This window comes from Ahaetulla prasina, chromosome 8 (assembly GCF_028640845.1).
Source record: "Ahaetulla prasina isolate Xishuangbanna chromosome 8, ASM2864084v1, whole genome shotgun sequence".
In the NCBI taxonomy this organism is placed as follows: domain Eukaryota; kingdom Metazoa; phylum Chordata; class Lepidosauria; order Squamata; family Colubridae; genus Ahaetulla; species Ahaetulla prasina.
The window spans coordinates 909,169-928,130 of NC_080546.1; the positions used below are offsets into that span (position 1 = coordinate 909,169).

An 18,962-nucleotide genomic window follows, 5' to 3' on the forward strand; every position below is an offset into this window, starting at 1 on the left:
TCCAATCACACTTGGCCAATAAAATTCTATTCTATTCTATTCTATTCTATTCTATTCTATTCTATTCTATTCTATTCTATATGGACTCCTGGAGGCTGCTTGGACCGGTCCCTGCTCTTTTCGGAAGGGGTTTGCCCCTGCTGTCTTCTCCCTAGGGCTGAGAGAAGGTGCCTGGGCCCAGGTAGCCCAGCTGCCTTTGTGCCTAAGGTGGGACTGGAGCTCTGGGCCTCCAGCATCCCTTGAAGCTCCTTTGGGAGGAAGAGAGTTGCACAGCCAAATGAGAATTCAAGGTGGGCTTCTCAAACCTCTCTTCCGCTGTGAAGGGCCCATCACTGTGAGACCTTGAGGGGGCTGCAAGAAGATGAATTCTTCAGCTGCTCTTGCCGGCCCTGTTGGCCTGTCTTACAAAGTTGCCTTGCCCCGTTGGCTTTTAGGATGCACAGGGTCTTTTAAGGTAAGGCAACTCTTGGCCCGACTTTGCGCATTTCTTCAGCCTCTTGACTTGATGATGCTGGAGAATCAGGCGGCCAGCAACTCATTTGGCCATTAAAATGAGAGCCTTCCCTGATGGCCTGTTGGCCAACCGGGGAGCAGCTCTGGAAGCAAGAGCTTCTGGATGAAATGAGACGGACGAAGAGGATGGCGTTTTCCTTCAGCAAGCCAGTTCTGGAAGACCTTGGCTCCCATCTTCCGCTTCGCTGGGTTGCTGGCTTTCAACCAGCTTTTCCCAACGTCTTTCATAGATTCTAGCTAGACCACAACTCGTGTGGTTCCTAGTCAGCATAGGATGGGGAAGGCTGGTTTGCACAACTATAGCCCAGCTATCTGGTTTAGACAGAGCTCCTCAAGGGGCCGGCCCCTCCCTCCCTCTCCCTGGAGACCATCTTTCCTTTGTGCTAATTCTGCTCAACCGCTGCTAAACTTCCCCCTTTCAAAATAATTGATATTCTCCACAAGGAGGGAAGCTCTTCGCCTTTTCCATTCTTTGTCCAAGGATATCATATCTGCTAGAGACGTTCTTCTGCGGCAGCATAATTAATGGAGCAGCTTGGTTTATTTATTTTTGACAAATGGGCCCGGATCACGATGACAGGCATGAAATTAGAAAATTCTGTGAGTGCCCCCAAATATAAACAGCTTTCGGAACTGAAAAGGATTTCACAGCTAAAGATTTTATTGTGTCGAGAGGAAAAGTTTTTCCATCGGAGACCCCCTCCCCATTTTCCTCCCATCTCCCAAATGCTTTTCTTCTTTGCAAATTGTTTGTCCGTTCACAAAACAAATACTCCGAAGCCCAGTGAGGCTCATGGGAATAAATTTCAGGTCAAATTAGTACAGTTTCCTTGCTGTCAGGATGGGGGAATTAATGGTGTTTTGATGACACAAAATTTGAAGGGTGAACAAAAAGCAGGCGGGGAGGGGGACCTGACTCCTTAGAAGTGGGGCGCTCCTCCCCCCCGGCCGCCGTTGTCTCCGCTGTCATCCGTCTGCCAATCTCCCCGTCCATGGTGAGTTAAAAGTGCTTTTCATCCCTTCTTCTTTCCCACAGAGTTTGCCAGATCCGGGCCGGTGCCTGGGTTCCAAGGGGACACGCTGCTTCTGGCCTTCATCGACTTGAGACAAGTAGGTCTTTGTCTTGCTCCATTTTGTGCTTCTTTTAAGATGTGTGACTAAAGACCGTCAGGTCTTCGGGAGGAGGAGGAGGAGGAGGAGGAAGAGGAGGTGGGGCAGGGTTGGAGCGCCAGGGCAGGGACCCCTCTTCCTATCCACCATGATCCTCTCAATAGCCTTCAGGTTGGTGGGCACCGTTTCTCAGCGCTCAGTTGGCTTTCTTGTGCCAGGGACAGAAGGGACCCTACAGAGGTGGGTGGCCTGCTGTGCGCCAGGGCTGGTGATCCCGGGCGGGATGCGCTGAGTTGTGGTGGGCTCCACCATGGTGGCGGAAGAAGCCCGTTGGCATCCTCCCTTTGACTTCTGTCTACCCAGGTTGTTTGGGGAAAGACTTTGTCTCCTGCTGCGTGTGTGAGAAAGGTGTGAGAAGACTGGCGTTCCTTGCATGCCCCCCCATCCCCATCAAGGGTCTCTTCATGAAGGAACGCTCTGCTCGTGGACAGGAGGGACACCTTGGCCGTTGGGGTGGGGAATGGGCAGCCTCTGGGGTTGGCAGGCTCCCATGGGAGCAGCGGAGCCCTTTGTGGGGAAGGCAGGCTGTGCCAGTCTGCGTGTGGGGCGTCCCAGGCAGAGGGGCCTGGCTTAGGTCACCTCTTGGCAGCGCAGATGGATCGGGCAAGAGAGAAAGCCTGAATGAAGCCGAGATGCAATGACTGATGCCCTTTCTCATTTAAACCATCTTTGTTAATGAAAGACACCCTGCTTTGTCCCGGCTGCCACGATGATGCAGTGCCACCGCTTTCTAAGGCCGACATGGGCGTGCATGCTGAATGTGCCCCATCGGCTGTGGGGAGGGGGCCCCCAAGCCTTCCTCAACCCTCCGGGGTGGGTTGGCTCCTTTCTCTTCCCTTTCCACCGTCTCCCGCCTTCCCCTTCTGGGTCAAGGCAGTGGAGGGGGGGCTTTCGAAACCAGAGGAGCACCCTCCCTGAACCTTCACTGCCCTGGAGGGAGGGGTGGCGCATCCTGGAAAAGCCAGGTTGGCAACCCTGCTGTTTTCACGCAGTGAAGAAGCCCTCCTCTGAATTTGGACAGAAGCTCCAGATGACAGGACGAAGACCAAAAAATGGGAGTCTCTGGGACCCTTGAGATGAGACCCTACCTCAGTGCCTGAAAGTATCCCCGACAGATGCTTGAAACAGCTTCAAGGGCTTCCTGGCATTCTTTGCCAAGCCCTTTAAGTCACATGATCTTGGCCATCATCGTTGTCGTCGCCTCCATTTTACATATACTCCATTCCCTCCAACTCTTTTCTTCAGATTTTGTCCTCGTCTGGTTTCAGGGTTCTAGAACCTGCTTTGGTCTTAACCTCCCTCAATCTATAATGTCCAGAATTGGGTTCAGTTTTTCGTGCGGTTTGACCAACCCAACATCAACGCAGAATCGGGGGCCCCAGTTAGTTCCCATGACTTGGCAGCTCTTCTTCAGTTGATGCAGGCCAAAGTCTTGGTTGATGTCTACCGTTCCAGTGTCTTTCCTGCAAGGGTTGTTGTTGGTTAGTCCTTTCCAATTAATGGGCCGTCTACATTGCATTTGTCTCTGTGAAGTTTTCCTCTAATCTCTCCAGTCCACTTCTGTAACCTATGAAGGTGAGAAACTGCAGAGCAACTCTTCTCAGCTGAAAATGGGTAGAATTTCAAAATACATGCTGAAAATCTGCTAAAAAGAGTAGTCGATTTTATATTTGGCTACCTGATTGTTGAGTTGAGTTGAGTTGGTAAAAGCCTTGGGAAATTCATGCTTCTGAGGGAATCAAAAGAAAGATTCTGTACAGGTAATTGATTTGGTCTATTGGAGGGGTGCCCAACCTTGGCCACTTGAAGACTTGTGGACTTCAACTCCCAGAATTTCTATAGGTGGATGGGGAATTCTGGGAGTTGAAGTCCACAAGTCTTCAAGTGGCCAAGGTTGAACCCTTCTGGTCTACTGGCTAAGGTACCAGGCTCAAATGCTGGAGACACTGAATCCAATTCCCAGCTCAGGCATGATAGCCAGCTGGGTGACTTTGGGCCAATCACTCTTGATCAGCCCACCTCGCCTCACAGAGGGATTGTTGTGGGGAAAATAGGAGGAGGAAGGTGTGCTGGATATATCTGCCACCTTCAGTTATTTGTAAAAGAGAAAAGACAGGATACCAATGAATAAATTAAGATGGTGGCAGTCAGTAGAATCCTTAAGTTGGGTTGGGCCCATTTCGGCCAGCCTGGTCAGCATCCCTGATAGATGCTTGAATCTCGAAATTTAAGTGGACAATGGAGACACACACACCCGCCCTCTCCCAGGGTCTTCTCCTTTCCCATGGCTATCCACAGATCTCGGTTCTCCAGAATATCAGGCTACTGACAGAGCTGGGTGTGTGATGACTCCCCATTGCAAGGCTAAGATCAGATCTTTGGCCAAAATACCTGAAATTGCAGAAAGCTTCCTCAAGAAACCTCAAGAATTTGCCTTAGCCACCAGTGGAAGACTTCTACAATGATCGATTGGTTGATTAATTGGTTTTTTTTATGCCATCCATCTCCCTGTAAGGTGCCTCTGAGCAGCGCACAAGTTATAAAACAAGTGGAAAAAAAGATTAAATGATATCATTCCTTTAAGAGCTAAGAGAAACAATGGGAAACATGTGAATTGGTAATTTCATTTTCTGTCTCTTGTTCATCTGTCTCTTCGGGGGTTTTTTTAAGCACACCCCCCTTCTTGTTGTAAAATGGGGCTGTGTTGGACCCGGGAAGCCCTTTCCCCTTTTGCACGTAGGTTAAATATCATAGTGCTGGGATCACGGTGACTTCTCCTGCCGGAAGACTCTCCCTGGTGGGGATTCGGTTCAATCCCACTTCCTCTCTGCTGGGTCCCAATCCACCGGTGCCAATCCATCGTTTAGGACGCCTGGTTCCTTGGTCTTAGCCTGAGCCGGCTGGGAAGGTGGTGGCTGAAGTCTCCTTGATGAGGGAAAGGTCTCCTTCGTTGCTTTCATCACGTCAGGATTGCCCTCAGCTCTGGGGTGGCATCCCTAGATCAGAGTTTCATTTGTGGCCTGACGTCACAACGCAGGATGAAGAAAGCTGGTCTTCCACTGTCCAAGTGCAGCTGGTTTTACAACCACTGTGGGCTGCCTTTGTTGAGACTAAGCTGGGAATGTGGGGTGTTTTTGTGTTGATTATGTGGTATACAAAAAAAAAGGTGACTTTAGATAGATAGATAGATAGGGAGGGAGGGAGAGGGAGAGGGAGAGAGAGAGAGAGAGAGAGAGAGAGAGAGAGAGAGAGAGAGATATGAATATTTGCCCTCCTTCCCTAATTTGACACTTCCCTCATCCTGTAATGGAGATGAATTGGAGGTTCCGCTTGGCCCTGGCAAGGTTCCCACAGTAGCCTAGAAGGCAGCCTGTCTCCCTGGTGGCTGCAATTTATTTCCTGGCTTGAGTGCTCGGATGGACATGTGAGCTGGAATCCTCTTCCCTTCTTCCTAACCAGCCTCTCAGACAAGAAGAGCTTGTGCTCCCTTGGCCCCACTCAACGCTCACCGGCTGGCAGGTGGATTTATCATCTTAGCCGTGACTTTTCCTGGCTTCTGTGGAATTAAGCTGGCTTTAATTCCGCTTTTGAAGAGGCAGCCGTTTTGTTGCCATCCATTAACTGTCAAGTCGGTTAACCCGACTCCTGGAAAGCTTTTCCCCTTTGGAAAAAGCAGGGCTGGGCCGAGGAACAGGATAACGGGGGGGTGGGCTGGTACCCAGAATTTGCAGTGAAAATCACAGAGATGGAACTACTCAAACTTTGTCAAAGAAAGATAGAAAAAGGCTTAATGCTCCATCAAGTTTGCCCTTTGAGTTTGTTTCTTCTTTTCATTTTAAATAATTATTTTTAATTATAATTTTTATATATTGTATATTTTTATTTTTGTTGGATAATGGACATGTGTTTATGAAGTCCACAAGTCTTAAAGTTGCCACGGTTGGAGACCCCTGTTCTAGAGCAATACTACGTCCGAAGCGAGAGGTGGGCAGCCCCTGACCCTTAAAGCGACCCCTGCATTGAAGATGGGGACAGCGGTGAAGGCCTTGGAGCTCACATGCAGCTCTGCCCGTTGAGCTGAGGGCTAAACCCCAGGCAACGAACGGAATGGCAGAGCAGAACGCTGCTGCGTTTGTGTACCAGGACTGGGTGACTTGGGTGGGCCTTTTCAGAGCAAGGTCTCACACCAAGGTCCAAGACTGTCTTCCTGCTCCTTCTCTGAACTTGGGATCAAAGTCCTCCATGCCGAGTTCTCCATCCTGTTCAGTTGGAGGAGGGTTATGATCTTTGCTGATTGGAATAAGATTAAGGGACCTTAGTGGCCTTCTAGTCCAAGTTGCTGCTCAAGCAGGGGAAGCCATGGCTTCCGTCTCAGAAAAATGGCTGTCCAATCTCTTCTCGGAAACCTCCAGCGATGGGAGAACCCACAACTTCTGGAGGCAATCCGTTCCATTAATTGTCCTCACGGTCAGGAAATTCCTCCTTAGTTCCAGGTTGTTTCTCTCCTTGATGAGTTTCCACCCTTTGCTTCTTGTCCTTCCCTTGACATCCCCCCCTTCTGTGTGGCAGCCCCTGAGATATTGGAAGGCTGCCATCCGGTCTCCCCTGGTCTTCCTTCCCTTCCTCTCCTTGAAGGATGAGGCAGGACCTTTTTGCTCTGCATCCCTGGGGGCCTTTTCTGGAACTGTCCTGGGCCTCAGGACAGTTTGGATGGTTGCCCTCAGAGCTGTTATGGCAATTCAGAGTTTTCTATTCTTGGGTCTGTCTCTATCTGAGGCGGTGCCGTCGTGGAGATGCTGGTGGCTGATTCTGGCAACCTCTGTCAGGACTGTCAGCCAAGGGGCTGCCTGCGATCAGCGTTACCTTCGTCTCTGGCAACTGATGCGTCCGAAGGAATGCCCGAGACGCCCTTGCCAGGGGATCCTTGCTGCCAGCTAAGTAGTTTCGCCGGCTTGGTGCCCTCCAAATGTCTGGGGGTCCCTCAATCGGCATCTTTAGGAGAGGAGAGAAATGGGCCAGGTTGTGGGGTGTGGGGGAGCCGGTTGGGAGCGGAGGAGAAGGCTCAACTTCATTCTCAAATGCATTGGAAGGAGTCCCTGTTTTGGATCTCCAGAGACCGTGGCTGTGGAGGCATTTTAGTGGCACTAGAACCGGCCAAGGTTATGATGGATTGGACCTCATTCTCATCTTCTGGAGAAGCCAGTTCTGTCGTCGTCCTCTCAAGAAGCGACTCTCTTTTCAAGTTTCAGAGCTGCAGCTTGCACCATCTTGAACTTTTTATTTGTAGGGACACAGCTCAGCGGCTGGCTGGGGACGGAATGTGCTTTTCCGCCAGATGTTTTGCCCAGTGGCTCTTCCTCCCACCTACCCCAGACTTCGCCTAGCACGGGTGCTGTGGGAACAAGAACGGGGGGGGGGGACCCAGAACTCCCTCTCCGTCCGGTCTGTCCAACTTGGCCTCACAGCTGGGGGGTCTCCAGTCCTTGGCCTGAAAAAAATTATCTGCCCGCCCCCCCAATTCCAGATGCACGTTTTGAATTAAAGCTGCATGCAGGGCGCAACCAGGCCTGCTGCCCAGGGGTATCTTGGACTCTTCCCAAGGGCTCCGGCGGCCCCATGGAGGAGACGGGGGTTTCCCTGCTGACCCCCAGAAGCTCAGGGTGGGGGCTGTCGCTTGGGCTGGATGCTGGCTTTGCAGTCGGGTGCTGGGAGGTCGGTTTGTGGTGTTGGGAGAACGTTTTGCATGGCAAGTTTACAGTCCTGGCAGTAGAAAATATATCCAGGGTAGTCCTCAACTTACAACAGTTCGTTTAGTGACTGAAGTTACAACAGCACTGAAAAAAGGGACTTAGGACCATTTTTCACTCTTCATGACCACTGCAGCCTCCCCAGGGTCATGTGATCAAAATTTGGCTGCTTGGCAGCTGGCGTGGATTTATGACGGTCGCAGGGTCCCAAGGTCACGTTTTGCGACCTTCTGACAATTGCTAACGGAACAACTGCAGCGGGTGATTCACTTAACAACTGTGGCAAGAAAGTTTGTAAAGTGGGACAAATCCCACTTAACTGCTGTCCTGCTTAGCAAGGGAAATTTCGGGCTCAATTGTCATTAATCAAGGACTAGCCTTCCCTCCTCTGCAGGGCAAGAGTTTAAAACCACTAATCCATTACTAATAAAACATTTTAAACAGCAGGACGTAAAACAGAGCCTCTAGTGTGTCCCTCATCTTGCCTTATAGGAGGTCCATCTGAATCCCCCCCCCCCCCCGCAACTCTCTCCAGGGCTGCTGACAAGGACACCCCCCTCCCCTTTTTCCTGCCACTAATCTTGTAGTAAATTGCCCAGAGTCACTTAAGTGAGACGGAGGGGGTAGAAATTTAATAAAATAAATGATAGTCTTGCTGAGGACCGTTTCCACCATGGGCCTTGGGCGGCCCCCTCCGGCTCGGGGCTCCCCCAGGTTGCAGGGTGGGGCGCCATCCACCTCCTGAGGTTTCCAGACCCCTCAGCCAGGAGAGAAGAGGCAGATTTCTCCAAGGTGCGTTTTCCAAGAGGCATCTGGACTTTCTTGGCTTTTTTTTTCCTTTGAAAAGGTTTCACTTCTCATCCAAGAAGCTTCTTCAGTTCTAGGTTATTCAGTGGTTTAGCTGCTTCTTTAGAACCGAGGAAGCTTTTTGGATGAGAAGTGAAACGTTTTCAAAGCAAAGTCTAGTTGCCTTTTGGGAGAAGCACCTTTGGGACGACCGAGACCTTGGAGCATCTCCGTGGAATGTGCTGACCTAGCCCTACCTCCATCCCCTGCACACGTCTCAATGTGGCCCTGGTCTCCGGGCTGGCCTCTGGCTGCAGGGTGGGGCCTCACCCCCCTCCTGAGCTTTCCAGCCCCCTCGGCCAGGAGAGAAGAGGCAGCAGCCCCCTCTCCTCCCCCCTTTGGCTCTGCCAGGACCAGGCTTGGCTCCCCAGAGAGGCCTTGGTGGCAGGCGGGCAGTCTGCCTGCCTGCCTGCCTTTGGACGTGTCCTGTGGCCCCAAAGCCTCCCAGCCGCCCTCGTAGCAGAGACCGGGGCTTCCGCATTCAGCCACTCTGGCTTCTTCTGACATTCCTTGGAGCTGTTGCTGATTTAAAGGCTGCCTTTTGCCCGAGGGAGGGAACAAGAGACAACGGGGGAATAATTGGATAATAAATGCAAGGGAACTTGTTAATAAAAATGTCAAATGCTTTTGTCTCTTTGGGGTTTAATGCAAGACACAAGGCAAAGCCTCCCCGCCCCCTCCCCACCCCCGGCAAGAAAATAAATGCAAAGAGCAGAGAATGAAATAAGATCGAAAGGGGAAAGCAGAGCCCCCTGGGCAGCCATCACCCTCCTCTCTGGGAAGGAGAACCCAGGGCAGGGCCAGAGGGGGCTGCAGAATCCTTTTAGATCAAGGGCGTCCCACCGTTATACCTCAGCTCCCAGGCCCGGTCCGTTGGTGGCTTCAGGGCAGCCTGGGACTCAGCCGGGTGGGGCTCCCAGTTTGGGAGGCTGTCCAGCTGTCTGGACTGACCTTCCCAGGGCAGCCAAGCCTGGTCCTGGCAGAGCCAAAGGGGGCGGAGAGGGGGCTGCTGCCTCTTGTCTCCTGGCCGAGGGGCCTGGAAAGCTCAGGAGGGGGGGTGACGCCCCACCCTGCAGCCAGAGGCAGGCCAGCCAAGAGACGAGGGCCAAGGAAAAAGCCACGTTGAGACCCCCGGACCAGCAGGGATGCCTTACGGAAGTCACTGCGAGCGAGAGGCTGCCGGGGGAAGGGCCGGGTCCAGCATTTGCAGTCGAGAGACGGAAGAGCCCAGGCTGGAAAGGGAGTTGGAGCCTGATGTGGGGTGGTTCGGGGGCCCCTTCGGAGCAGCTCAGCTCCCCCTGCCCAAGGGGAAGAAGTTTGGGCAGAAGTGATGCCTGCCTAGAACAAGGATTTCTGCCTGTACGTACCTCAGAGGGCTAGGATGAGCGCCAGGCCCCCGTGCCAAGCTGCCAGATTGGACCGGTTCCCTTATTTCCTTCCCCCTCCTAGGCTGATCGTCTGGGGAGCCCAGAAGGGAAATGGGGAGCAGATCAGCTTGCTCTGGAGCGGAGAGGCTGGAAGGCCTCAGGGGTGCCCTGCTTCACCGCTCAGCCAGTTACCAGCATATGAATTTTGATCATGTGACCACGGGGATACTGCAATGGTCGTAAATGTGAAAAATAGTCGTAAGTCACATTTTTCAGGGCTGTTTTAACTTTGAATTGTCACTAAATGAACCGTTGTAAATTGAGGACCACGTGTACCCACTTCACTGTTCCAGCTATTGGGTGAAATATCTTGATGCCTCTTTTCCAAAGTTCCTGCGATTCCCTTGCAGATTTGACCCACCCGCCCTCTGGACCCACTCCGGCCGCTTCCCAGCCCTCTCTAAGGGGATTACAGAGCCAGCACATTGCCCCCAACAACCTGGGTCCTCGCTTTACCCACCTCAGAAGGACGGAAGGCTGAGTCAACCTTGAGCCGGTCAGGATCGAACGGCTGGCGGCGGCAGAGTTTGCCTGCAACGCTGCCTTCTAAGCACTGGGCCACCGGGGCTGCAGTCATAGAAGTCGAGGGCTGGTGCGCTGCTTGATCTGCCCTTCTGAGCGATGGCATCGATTGTGGGTCTGCCTTTCCCATTTCATTCATGGGGCCATCGTGCTTTGCCCAGCTCAAGGTGCGCTGTGCCCGTGGCACTCCCATGGAGATTGGAGACCAGCCCAGGTCGGCTCCGGCTAATTTGCAGCGTGTCTCTTGCGTGTCTTGCAACCACTTTGACCCCCCCCCCCCCTCGACAAGGTCCGGCTGGCAAGGCTGCTGTGGTCCAGGTCTTCCTTCCCACCATCGGGGCCTCCTTGGTCTTCCGGACCTGTTTCCCAGGCCAGTCCTGGTCTGCTGGGATGTCCTTCCTTTGTGCCTGGAGATTGGAATCCATCCAGGCAGTCCTCAACTTACAACAGTTCATTTAGTGACTGTTCAAAGTTGCAGTAGCACTGAAAAAAGTGACGTATTGCCGTTTTTCACCATTGCAGCATCCGTGTGGTCACTCGGATCAAGGAGGGGGTAACAATGAAGGGGAATATTTGTACCGTGGTGTTGAAATGAGGGCTCCCTGGGGGCTCTCCGAGCTGGGTGGCTTTCTTGCAGGCGTTTCATGACCCAACGAGGGAACATCATCAGTGCTAGAAGGGAGGTGGGGGGCTTGTGGAGAGGAGGAGCAGGAAGAGGAAGAATGTGGGGTCCTTATTGCTCTCTGAACTGGGTGGTTTTCTCGCAGGCGTTTCATGACCCAAACTAGGTTAACATCATCATCAATGCCAGGCTAGACTGAGAATCTTACCTCCTTTGGGTCATGAAACGTCTGCAAGAAAACCACCCAGCTCAGAGAGCCCCCAGGACCCCCAAGGACCCTGCCAGTGGAAGGGGGGGTGCTTTCTCTGCCCCCCCCCCTCAGAGGGCAGGCTTTGGGGCCGGCTGCGCAGAGAGCTGCTTGGTGTCTTTGGTGGAAAAGAGGCTGCTGAAGTTTGGGCAGCCTTTTCCTTACCGAGAGCTCTTACCTTGAACTCCGCCTGGCCTTTCGCTTTTGCTGACAGAAATCTCCAGATGCTGAAAAAAACAAGTAGGTGAGGTCACTTGGAGTTGAACCAAGTAGTTGCGCCTGCTCTGTGTGTGTGTATGTGTGTTTGTGCACATTTGACAAGGAGTTGCAATTAACCTGCTGGTAGCTACATCCCAGCCGTTGGAGCTGCCTTCCTCAGGACCTCTGCTTGCCTCCAGGAAAAGGTCGGCCCCTGGGGCCAGCTGGCAGAGAGATCCAGTGGGGGGCAGCTAGCCGGCCTTTGGCTCCTGCGACCCAGGCCCTGCGGCACAGCCATGCTGGAAGTGTAGGAAAAGGGGACCCTCGCCAGTCGCAGAAGGGGGGCATCCAAACAGCAGCAGGGAAAGAGATGCTGCGCTGCCCACCGTGTGCCTGGGGTGGAGTGTGGGGCAGGATGGCGATCACCAGGGACGGGCAGGGAGAGTGGCCACAATCCCAGCTGAGGCTTAGCTGGAGCAACATCACTTTTTCAAATCCTGGTGAGAGCCCGGAAAGAGATCCTGAAGAGGAGGGCACTCGGAACTGGGCCTGCTGAAAACGGGGGCTGAGAGATTGGGGGAAGGGGTTGGGATAAAACAGCTCTACTTCCAGCCTTTGCAGAAAAAGAGCCCCCTCCTTTATTTGCATCTCCCCCCCCCCCAGGCCCAGGGAGCAGAAGAGGGAGCTGCCCCTCTTGCAAAAGTCCCTTCCAGCTGCATATTGTCAGCTGATGTTTGGGCTCCGGATCTGCTTCTTGGGGCTCAAAGGAAACAGGGCCACCTTCCCTGCAGGCAGACGAGACCTCCCAAAGCATCACATCCTTTGGCTCACCAGTCTCCAATGAAGCAATTTCTCCCCCCCACAAGGGAACCCCCCCCCCCCTTGGACAATTCCTGGATGCCTCCGTTTGGCCTGTGCCCTAAAGGGCCGGTTCCCTCCCCTCCAGCCAGCCCTGGAAAGCCCCCGGGGCATTTTCTATTGGGTGAAGACGGGCATCCCCATGCCCGCTCGTAGCAGGTGTGCGCCTCTCTGGAGCCACCGAGAACGGGGCCTTTGCTCAACGCCAGACTGGTTAAGCGGTTGGCGCAACTTGCCCGGAGCATGCCTGCCCGCCACGCCTGCTCTGTTGGGGACTTCGGCAGGGAAGGTTGCCCGGGGCTGAAGCTGTGCTGACAAGGGCTGTCGTTGGCTCCCCTGCGCTGCCCGCCCGGGGAGTGGCCGTCGTGAGCCAGCACATGCCAGCCCAGGGAGGCTGCTGCTCTGCCGGCCGGCCCAGGCAGAGGGCGAGGAGGGGCCAAACTCCCCTCAGGAAACGGCTCCTTGCAAGGTGGAAAAAGTTGATGAACTCCCAGCGGCTGATAAGTCAGGCCCGAGGAACGGTGAACTCTGGCTGACCTCCTGCTATGCTGGCTGACCCGCAGTGCTTAACAGCCAGAAAGAAACCAGGTGGATTCACTTTTTCACTGCTGATAAGCAGCCGGGCAGCACCACGCCCTGACCCACACCTGACCCTCCTCCTGGGCTCCCTGAACTCTGTGGCGGATGATAAACACGGCAGCGGCCCTGATAAGAGCAGCAGCCGGCAGCCTTGGCGGAGGACGGAGCCTCCTGGGGAGGGGATGCAGAGCAGGGAAGGTGGCCGGCCAAATGGCGAGGCTGCTCGGCTCCTTGTTGACCGACCGGGCCAGCCATCGATCAAGGAGCATTGGGGACATCTGAACTTTAACTTCTGATGATGAAAATAACTTCTGTTAATACTTGGCTTTTCCATATTAAAAGAGCGGCACTCAAGATGGCAGCAAAATAGGAATAAAGTGAGCGATTAAAATCTGGCAATTTTCCCCTTTTAAATCAGTTAATAAAAGTGTCCACCAGATGAGGCCCCAACTGAGCACCTTGTCAGTCACCCAAAGCCTCTGTGGGTTTAAAAAAAAAAACCCCGCTGGCCTTATCCACAAAAAAACCTCCCCAAATGGCCTGGAATGAGAGGAGTAGCAGCCCTGAGCCTGTATCCAAACCTCCAGGCACCCAGAAAAGGCTTTGAAACTTTTGGTCGTCCTTGGGTTGTGTCAAGGAAAGAGCTAAAAGGCTCTGTTGGTTGGCTGAGGATAAACGGAAGATGCTACAATTCTTAGAAAACTCTGCATTCGCCTCCTCCTCTCTGCAAAGCTGTTTTTCTTTCTCAGAGCAGCTGGTGGTTTGAGGGAGAGGCAGGCATGGGGGTCCCTTGGCTAAAGGGAAGACGGACCCCATGGGGGGGCCCTTGGGGCCGGCTGAGCCCACGTCTGCTTTCCAAAGGCCTTGACGCTGGAGAGCTGCTGAGCGGCCTGCAGCTGAGATCTGTGCGCGGGCCGGGCGGCTTTGCCCCTCGCATGCGGATCCTTCTGGGCTGCAGAGTTCACCTCCGGGTTAATGGCTCCAGTTATCTGTGCCGCTGCAGGGGCATCAGTATGATAGGATCAATAAATAGGATAGGCAGAAAAACTGCCACCAGAGGAAACAGCCCGAGGGATTGAGTCTGGGCCCACGGAGAAAGTTGCTGGCTGAGCGAGAGGACAAAGATTAATTTTCCAGGCTCTCGGAGGAAGGGTGGTTGGGACTTCTAGTTCCTGGGACAGACAGGTAGCTAGATCCACCAGGCTTTCGATCCAGAGGCTCACATGGCTTGGGCCATTTGAAAGTCAAGAGTGGAGCAACGCCTGATGTTACTGATGCAGGAACATTGAGGCTGATGCAGAAGGACCCCTCCTCATCCTCCGTTGGATGGGCTCCTTAAGTCTCTCGAGGCTCTGCTGACCTTTTACAGGACGCCCTCGCGTCCCTTGGATACCCGTCCAAACGGCCTTGGGATCACACACCCCCCCCCCTCCATGGTGGTTAGTGGGTAAGATGCAGGATTGCAGGCGAACTCTGCCAATTGCCAGGAGTTCAATCCTGACCAGCTCAAGGTTGATTCAGCTTTTCACCCTTCCCAGGTCAATAAAATGAGGACCTGGATTGTTGGGGGCAAGAGGCTGACTTTGTAGACTGCTTAGAGAGGGCTGTAAAGCAGGATAGAAGTCTTGGTGCTATTGCTGTTGCCATTCATTCATTCATTCATTCATTCATTCATTCTACGTGCCACCCATCCGGTTGCAAGAAAGCCAGGCTCTCGCCTAGAAACAAAAGGCGCAACTCTAGGGAGGGGCCAGGTGGCTCAGTCATCATCTCTTGAGAAGAAGGACCAGGAATTGGTCCTGGGAAATGCAACTGCCGGGATGGCAAAGCTATCTGAAACTGCCCCGAAGTACGGGAGGAAATTGCCCCACTTCACCCCACTGGGGTAAAGGCAGAACCCTCGAGAAGGGGCATCTCGCGTCAGAAGGATTCAGGCAACCCCTGTGAGCCCAACTTGCCTCACAGGGTTGTTGTGGGGAAAATAGGAGGAGGAAGAAGGAGGAGACACCTTTGAGTTACTTACACACTAATAAAGGTAATATTGAAACACTGCTATCACGTCAGCCCTAGTCTTCTCTTCATTAGATTAGACATACCCAATTCCTGCAACTGTTCTTTCTATGTTTTAGCCTTATTGAGTGAGCAGAGAGAAGCGATGGCCATTATCTGGTTAGAGACCAGCAATGGTGGCCAAACATCCAAGCATCAGTTTTTGGGGTGGAAAATCACCTTTTTGCCTCTTTCTTTCGAAATGTGGGAAGCTAACACAATTCCTGCATTCCCCTGGATGTGCCGGCTGGGGGCTGCAAAAGAGGAATATGGAAAATATCCCCGAGGGTTAAGAGAAGGAAGACGGGACATGCAGGCCCTCTGAATTGCTCTGGGAACATTGGTGAGGCGATAAGCATCTCCTTGCCCGCTTGGTGGCCTATCCATTAAACACGATGAAACCCTCCAGCTTTTTCCTTGGCTGGGAAGGCCGAGCTCAGCAACGGCAGGAGGAAGGATTGGCCTCCCCGATGGACACCCTCCCTCCCTCCCTCCCTCCCTCTCTCTCGCTCTCCATTTCTCTCTCTCTCTCTCTCTCTCCCCCCATCGCCGTAGAGTTTACAATTTAATTTTCTGCTTTTGTAATCTGTAGTCCTTGTGTATGGATCATTTAATGAAAAGGGCCTTTTTAGAATTAACGTGGTATTTGGCAGCGAGGGAGATCGCTCCATGTGTTTCCATTTCTTTATTGGAAAAAAAGAGCATCTGAGTCAGGTTTCTTCTGCAGGCAGATGTGGAGTCAAAGGGAAGCAGAAGTGCTTGCGCAGAGAGCTGATCCCCCCCCCCAGCCCAGTGTCTTCTATAATGGATTTGATCACTGGTTGATCACTCACTCAGAATAGAGTTGAAAGGGACCTTGGAGGTCTTCTAGTCCAATCCCCTGCTCAAGCAGGAGACCCTATGCAATTCCAGACAAGTGGTTTTCTATTCTCTTTAAAACCTCCAGTGATGGAACACCCACAATATCTGGAGGCCATCTGTTCCACTGGTCAATTGTTCCTTAATTGCTATTTGCTTCTCTCCTTGATTGGTTTCTACCCGTTGCTTCTTGTCCTGCCCTCAGGTGCTTTAGAGAATAGATTGACCCCCTCCTCTGTGGCAGCCCCTCAAATACTGGGAGACCGCTATCACATCCCCCCTAGTCCTTCTTTTCTCTAGACTAGCCATGTCCAGTTCTTGCAACCATTCTTCTTCATATAGTTGAATCTCATCTCAGTTGTTCTTCTCTGCACTTTTTTCCAAAGTCTCAACATCTTTTTTGTAATGTGGTGATCAAAACTGGATGCAGTGCTCCAGGCGTAGCCTTACTAAAGATTTGTAAATTGTTCTTTTCATTTTCGGATTGGGCAGATCCTCCATCCTTTATATCCCCTACACCAGGGGTCTACAACCTTAAACACTCAAAGAGCTATTTGGGCTCACAGAAAAGAAAACACCGGGAGCCACAAAACCTGGATGCGCATGGCCAAATCGACATCACTCCCTCCCGTCCAGTCACATGAACCCCCCCCAGCCATGCCTACCCAGATTTTGTGGCTCCTGGTGTTTTTCTTTTCTGTGGGAAACACGTCTCCCTCCCTCCCTCCCTCCCTCCTTCTTCCATCTCTCTCTCTCTCTCTCTCTCTCTCTCTCTCTCTCTCTCTCTCTCTCTCTCTCTCTCGTGTGTGTGTGTTCCCTCTTGAACCATTTCCAAAAGCAGGTGAGGGTTGGTGTTTTTTTTTTGCTGATGTTTTTCTTTCTTCTTCTTTGGGTGCTTTTTATCATATGATTTAAATCAAGAATCATTTCAGGTTCCCAGATAAATGAAGCTCTTTCGTCCCCCTGCTGTAGCTCCCTGTCTGCTGAACCCTCCGCTGGCTGGCCCTGCCCCTCCCCTCCCAGTCACTCCTCGCCTGGCCTGAGAAGGTAAGGGCAACATTGGCCGATGGAGACTCGCTCTGTATTCCAGAGTGGGAGCGAAGTGCCCCTGTACTTGCCATATCTCACCGGCCCTTGTTGGTGCTGTGTGCCCCTTGGTCTCTCGGGAAGACTCACAACTCGCTCTCTGCTCGAGACAGTGGCTCAGCCTGGCTGCTGCTGCCACCTCTTTGGCTTGCCCGCTGCTCTTGCAGCGCCTTGTGCAAAATAGTTAAATTTAGTGCGTTTCACTAAACTGCGTCCCCTCCTCCTCCTGGAGACCATTATGAGGTGGAGCATCAGCCGCAGCTGGGTTGGGCCTGTGTCTCGGGGCGGAGAGCAAGTCGCACATCTCCCCGAGTGACCGAGGTGCGCGCAGCACCAACAAGGGCCAGAAGAAACGCCTGCGAAATATGGCAAATACAGGAGTGCTTTGCTCCCACTCTGAAATATAGAGCGAGTCTCCATCCCCTGCCACGGCGAGGAGTGACTGGGAGGGGAGGGTGAGGGGCGGGGCCAGCCAGTGATGGGTTCAGCCGACGGAGCCACAGCGGGGGATGAAAGAGCCGCATGTGGCTCCGGAGCCACAGGTTGCAGACACCCGCCCTACACTCTTCTCTTTGCTGGGCTCTTGTTCTGGGCTGCAGGTTGGACTTGATGCTCTCAAGGTTCCTTTCAAACTTTCTTACAGCCTGCGATTGTAGAGATTGTAGAGCAGGGGTCTACAATGCTGGCTGGGGAATTCTGGGAGTTGAAGTCCACAAAGTCGCTTACTTTGGAGATCCCAGTTGTAGAGTATGATGGAAGAATCACTTTGGAAAGAAAGGGAGACTCACGGGAAGGTTTAAGTTACTCAAGCAACGTGGTCGGTCGCCACCAGCAGCGATGATTATCTTGTGTTCCCAACGCTGTGTAATAAGTGTGAGTCCCAAGGGAAAGCAGAGGACGGGGTGGAGGGCATCCCCAGGAGAAACAACAGGAAGTGGAAGCAGGAAGCCAGGAAGTTCTCAGAGTTGAAAGCAACTAGGAGGGGCTGAGCAGGAGCTGCTGGAAATCCCAGGGAGATCAGAAAGAAATCCTCAGTCCTTTGAACAACAGGAATGCCGAGATCGCCACTGATCCGCTGTTCAGTGCAGAGACTTGTGCAGTTCCTCAGCGTATTTACACCTGCGCCTTGTGCCAGGAAGGTGGCCTGTTCTGGCAATGGCCCACCAACTGCGCCACGAGACTCCTGGCAGGTGGCCTTCGGAGGCCTTCCCATCGAGGCTGGCAGCCATTCCTCCCCAGGACTGCCACGAATTGGTCCACTCCTTTGTTTTGGAGCCAGTGAACAACTGGGAGTCAATTTGGGGTCATGCTTAAGGCAGCAGGCTGGAAAACAGGAGAGCGGCCTCAGGCCCGAAGCCAGCCGGGTGATTTTTGGGCTGGTCCCTCTCTCTCTCTCTCTGTCCTCAGAAGAGGAGAGCCAGGGCAAAAACCTTGCCAAGTAAACAGCAGGGACCTGTCCAGGCAGGCAAGTTCCAGGAGTGACTTGAAGGCCCAAAGCAAACATCTGCCAGGGATGTTCCCCAAGAGAGGGTTCAAGACTGACCGTCTTCCTTCTGTGGTAGGACACGGGCTGTTCCCCACTGCGGTTCACGGTCTGCTGGAAATGTAGCTGATTTAGATTGTCCCTGGATCTTCTGCTCTCTGTCTTTGCTGTAGATCACAAAGGAGGTGTTCTCGTCTGACTAGGAACTTTGCCTGGTTAAAGGGATAATAATTGGATGTATTTTATTGGGATTTCTGAAAGATTTTGCTAATTTAGCAGTCCTGGGATACGAGGAGAAGATTCAAATTTAGCAGTCCTGGGATACGAGGAGAAGATTCATTTCATGGTTCAGTTGTTTTCAGGAGAAATTAATGCAAATTAAAGCTAGCAGTGGTTTATGTGTGGTGACACAGTGGTTAAAAGGCAGCATTGCAGGCTGACTCTGCCCACTGCCATCAGTTCGATCCTGACCGTCTCAAGGTTGACTCCCGTCCTCCTGAAGTCGGTAAAATGAGGACCCAGATTGTTGGGGGCAATGTGCTGATTCTGTAAACCGCTCAGAGCAGGCTGGAAAGCACTAAGAAGTGGTATGTCAGTCTTAGGGCCAAGTCTTTATAGAGGCCTTATGGTGGGACACCTACATGGAAGGTTCTCCTGCCTTCCTGGGGCTTTCCTGGAAGGTTCTTGTTGATCACGAGGGAAATATATCCCTGGACTAGGTGGATCCTTGGGCTGAGATGGTCTTGAAGCTGTTCCT

At 52.8% G+C, this 18,962-nt stretch overlaps 1 protein-coding gene across 7 annotated transcripts in view; it reads left to right on the plus strand.

Annotated features, from left to right (window-relative positions):
* EXOC6B (exocyst complex component 6B) overlaps positions 1–18,962 on the plus strand; it is a 164,915-nt gene that overhangs the window by 125,740 nt on the left and 20,213 nt on the right. For all 7 annotated transcript variants that reach the window (XR_009156410.1, XM_058193846.1, XM_058193848.1 and 4 more), the window contains one exon: positions 1,550–1,623. Coding sequence is in view for 6 of the 7 variants with exons in the window: in XM_058193846.1 (XP_058049829.1) it covers positions 1,550–1,623 (74 nt within the window). In the remaining variant the exon portion in view is untranslated. Of the gene's footprint in view, positions 1–1,549; positions 1,624–18,962 lie in introns of those variants that run through there.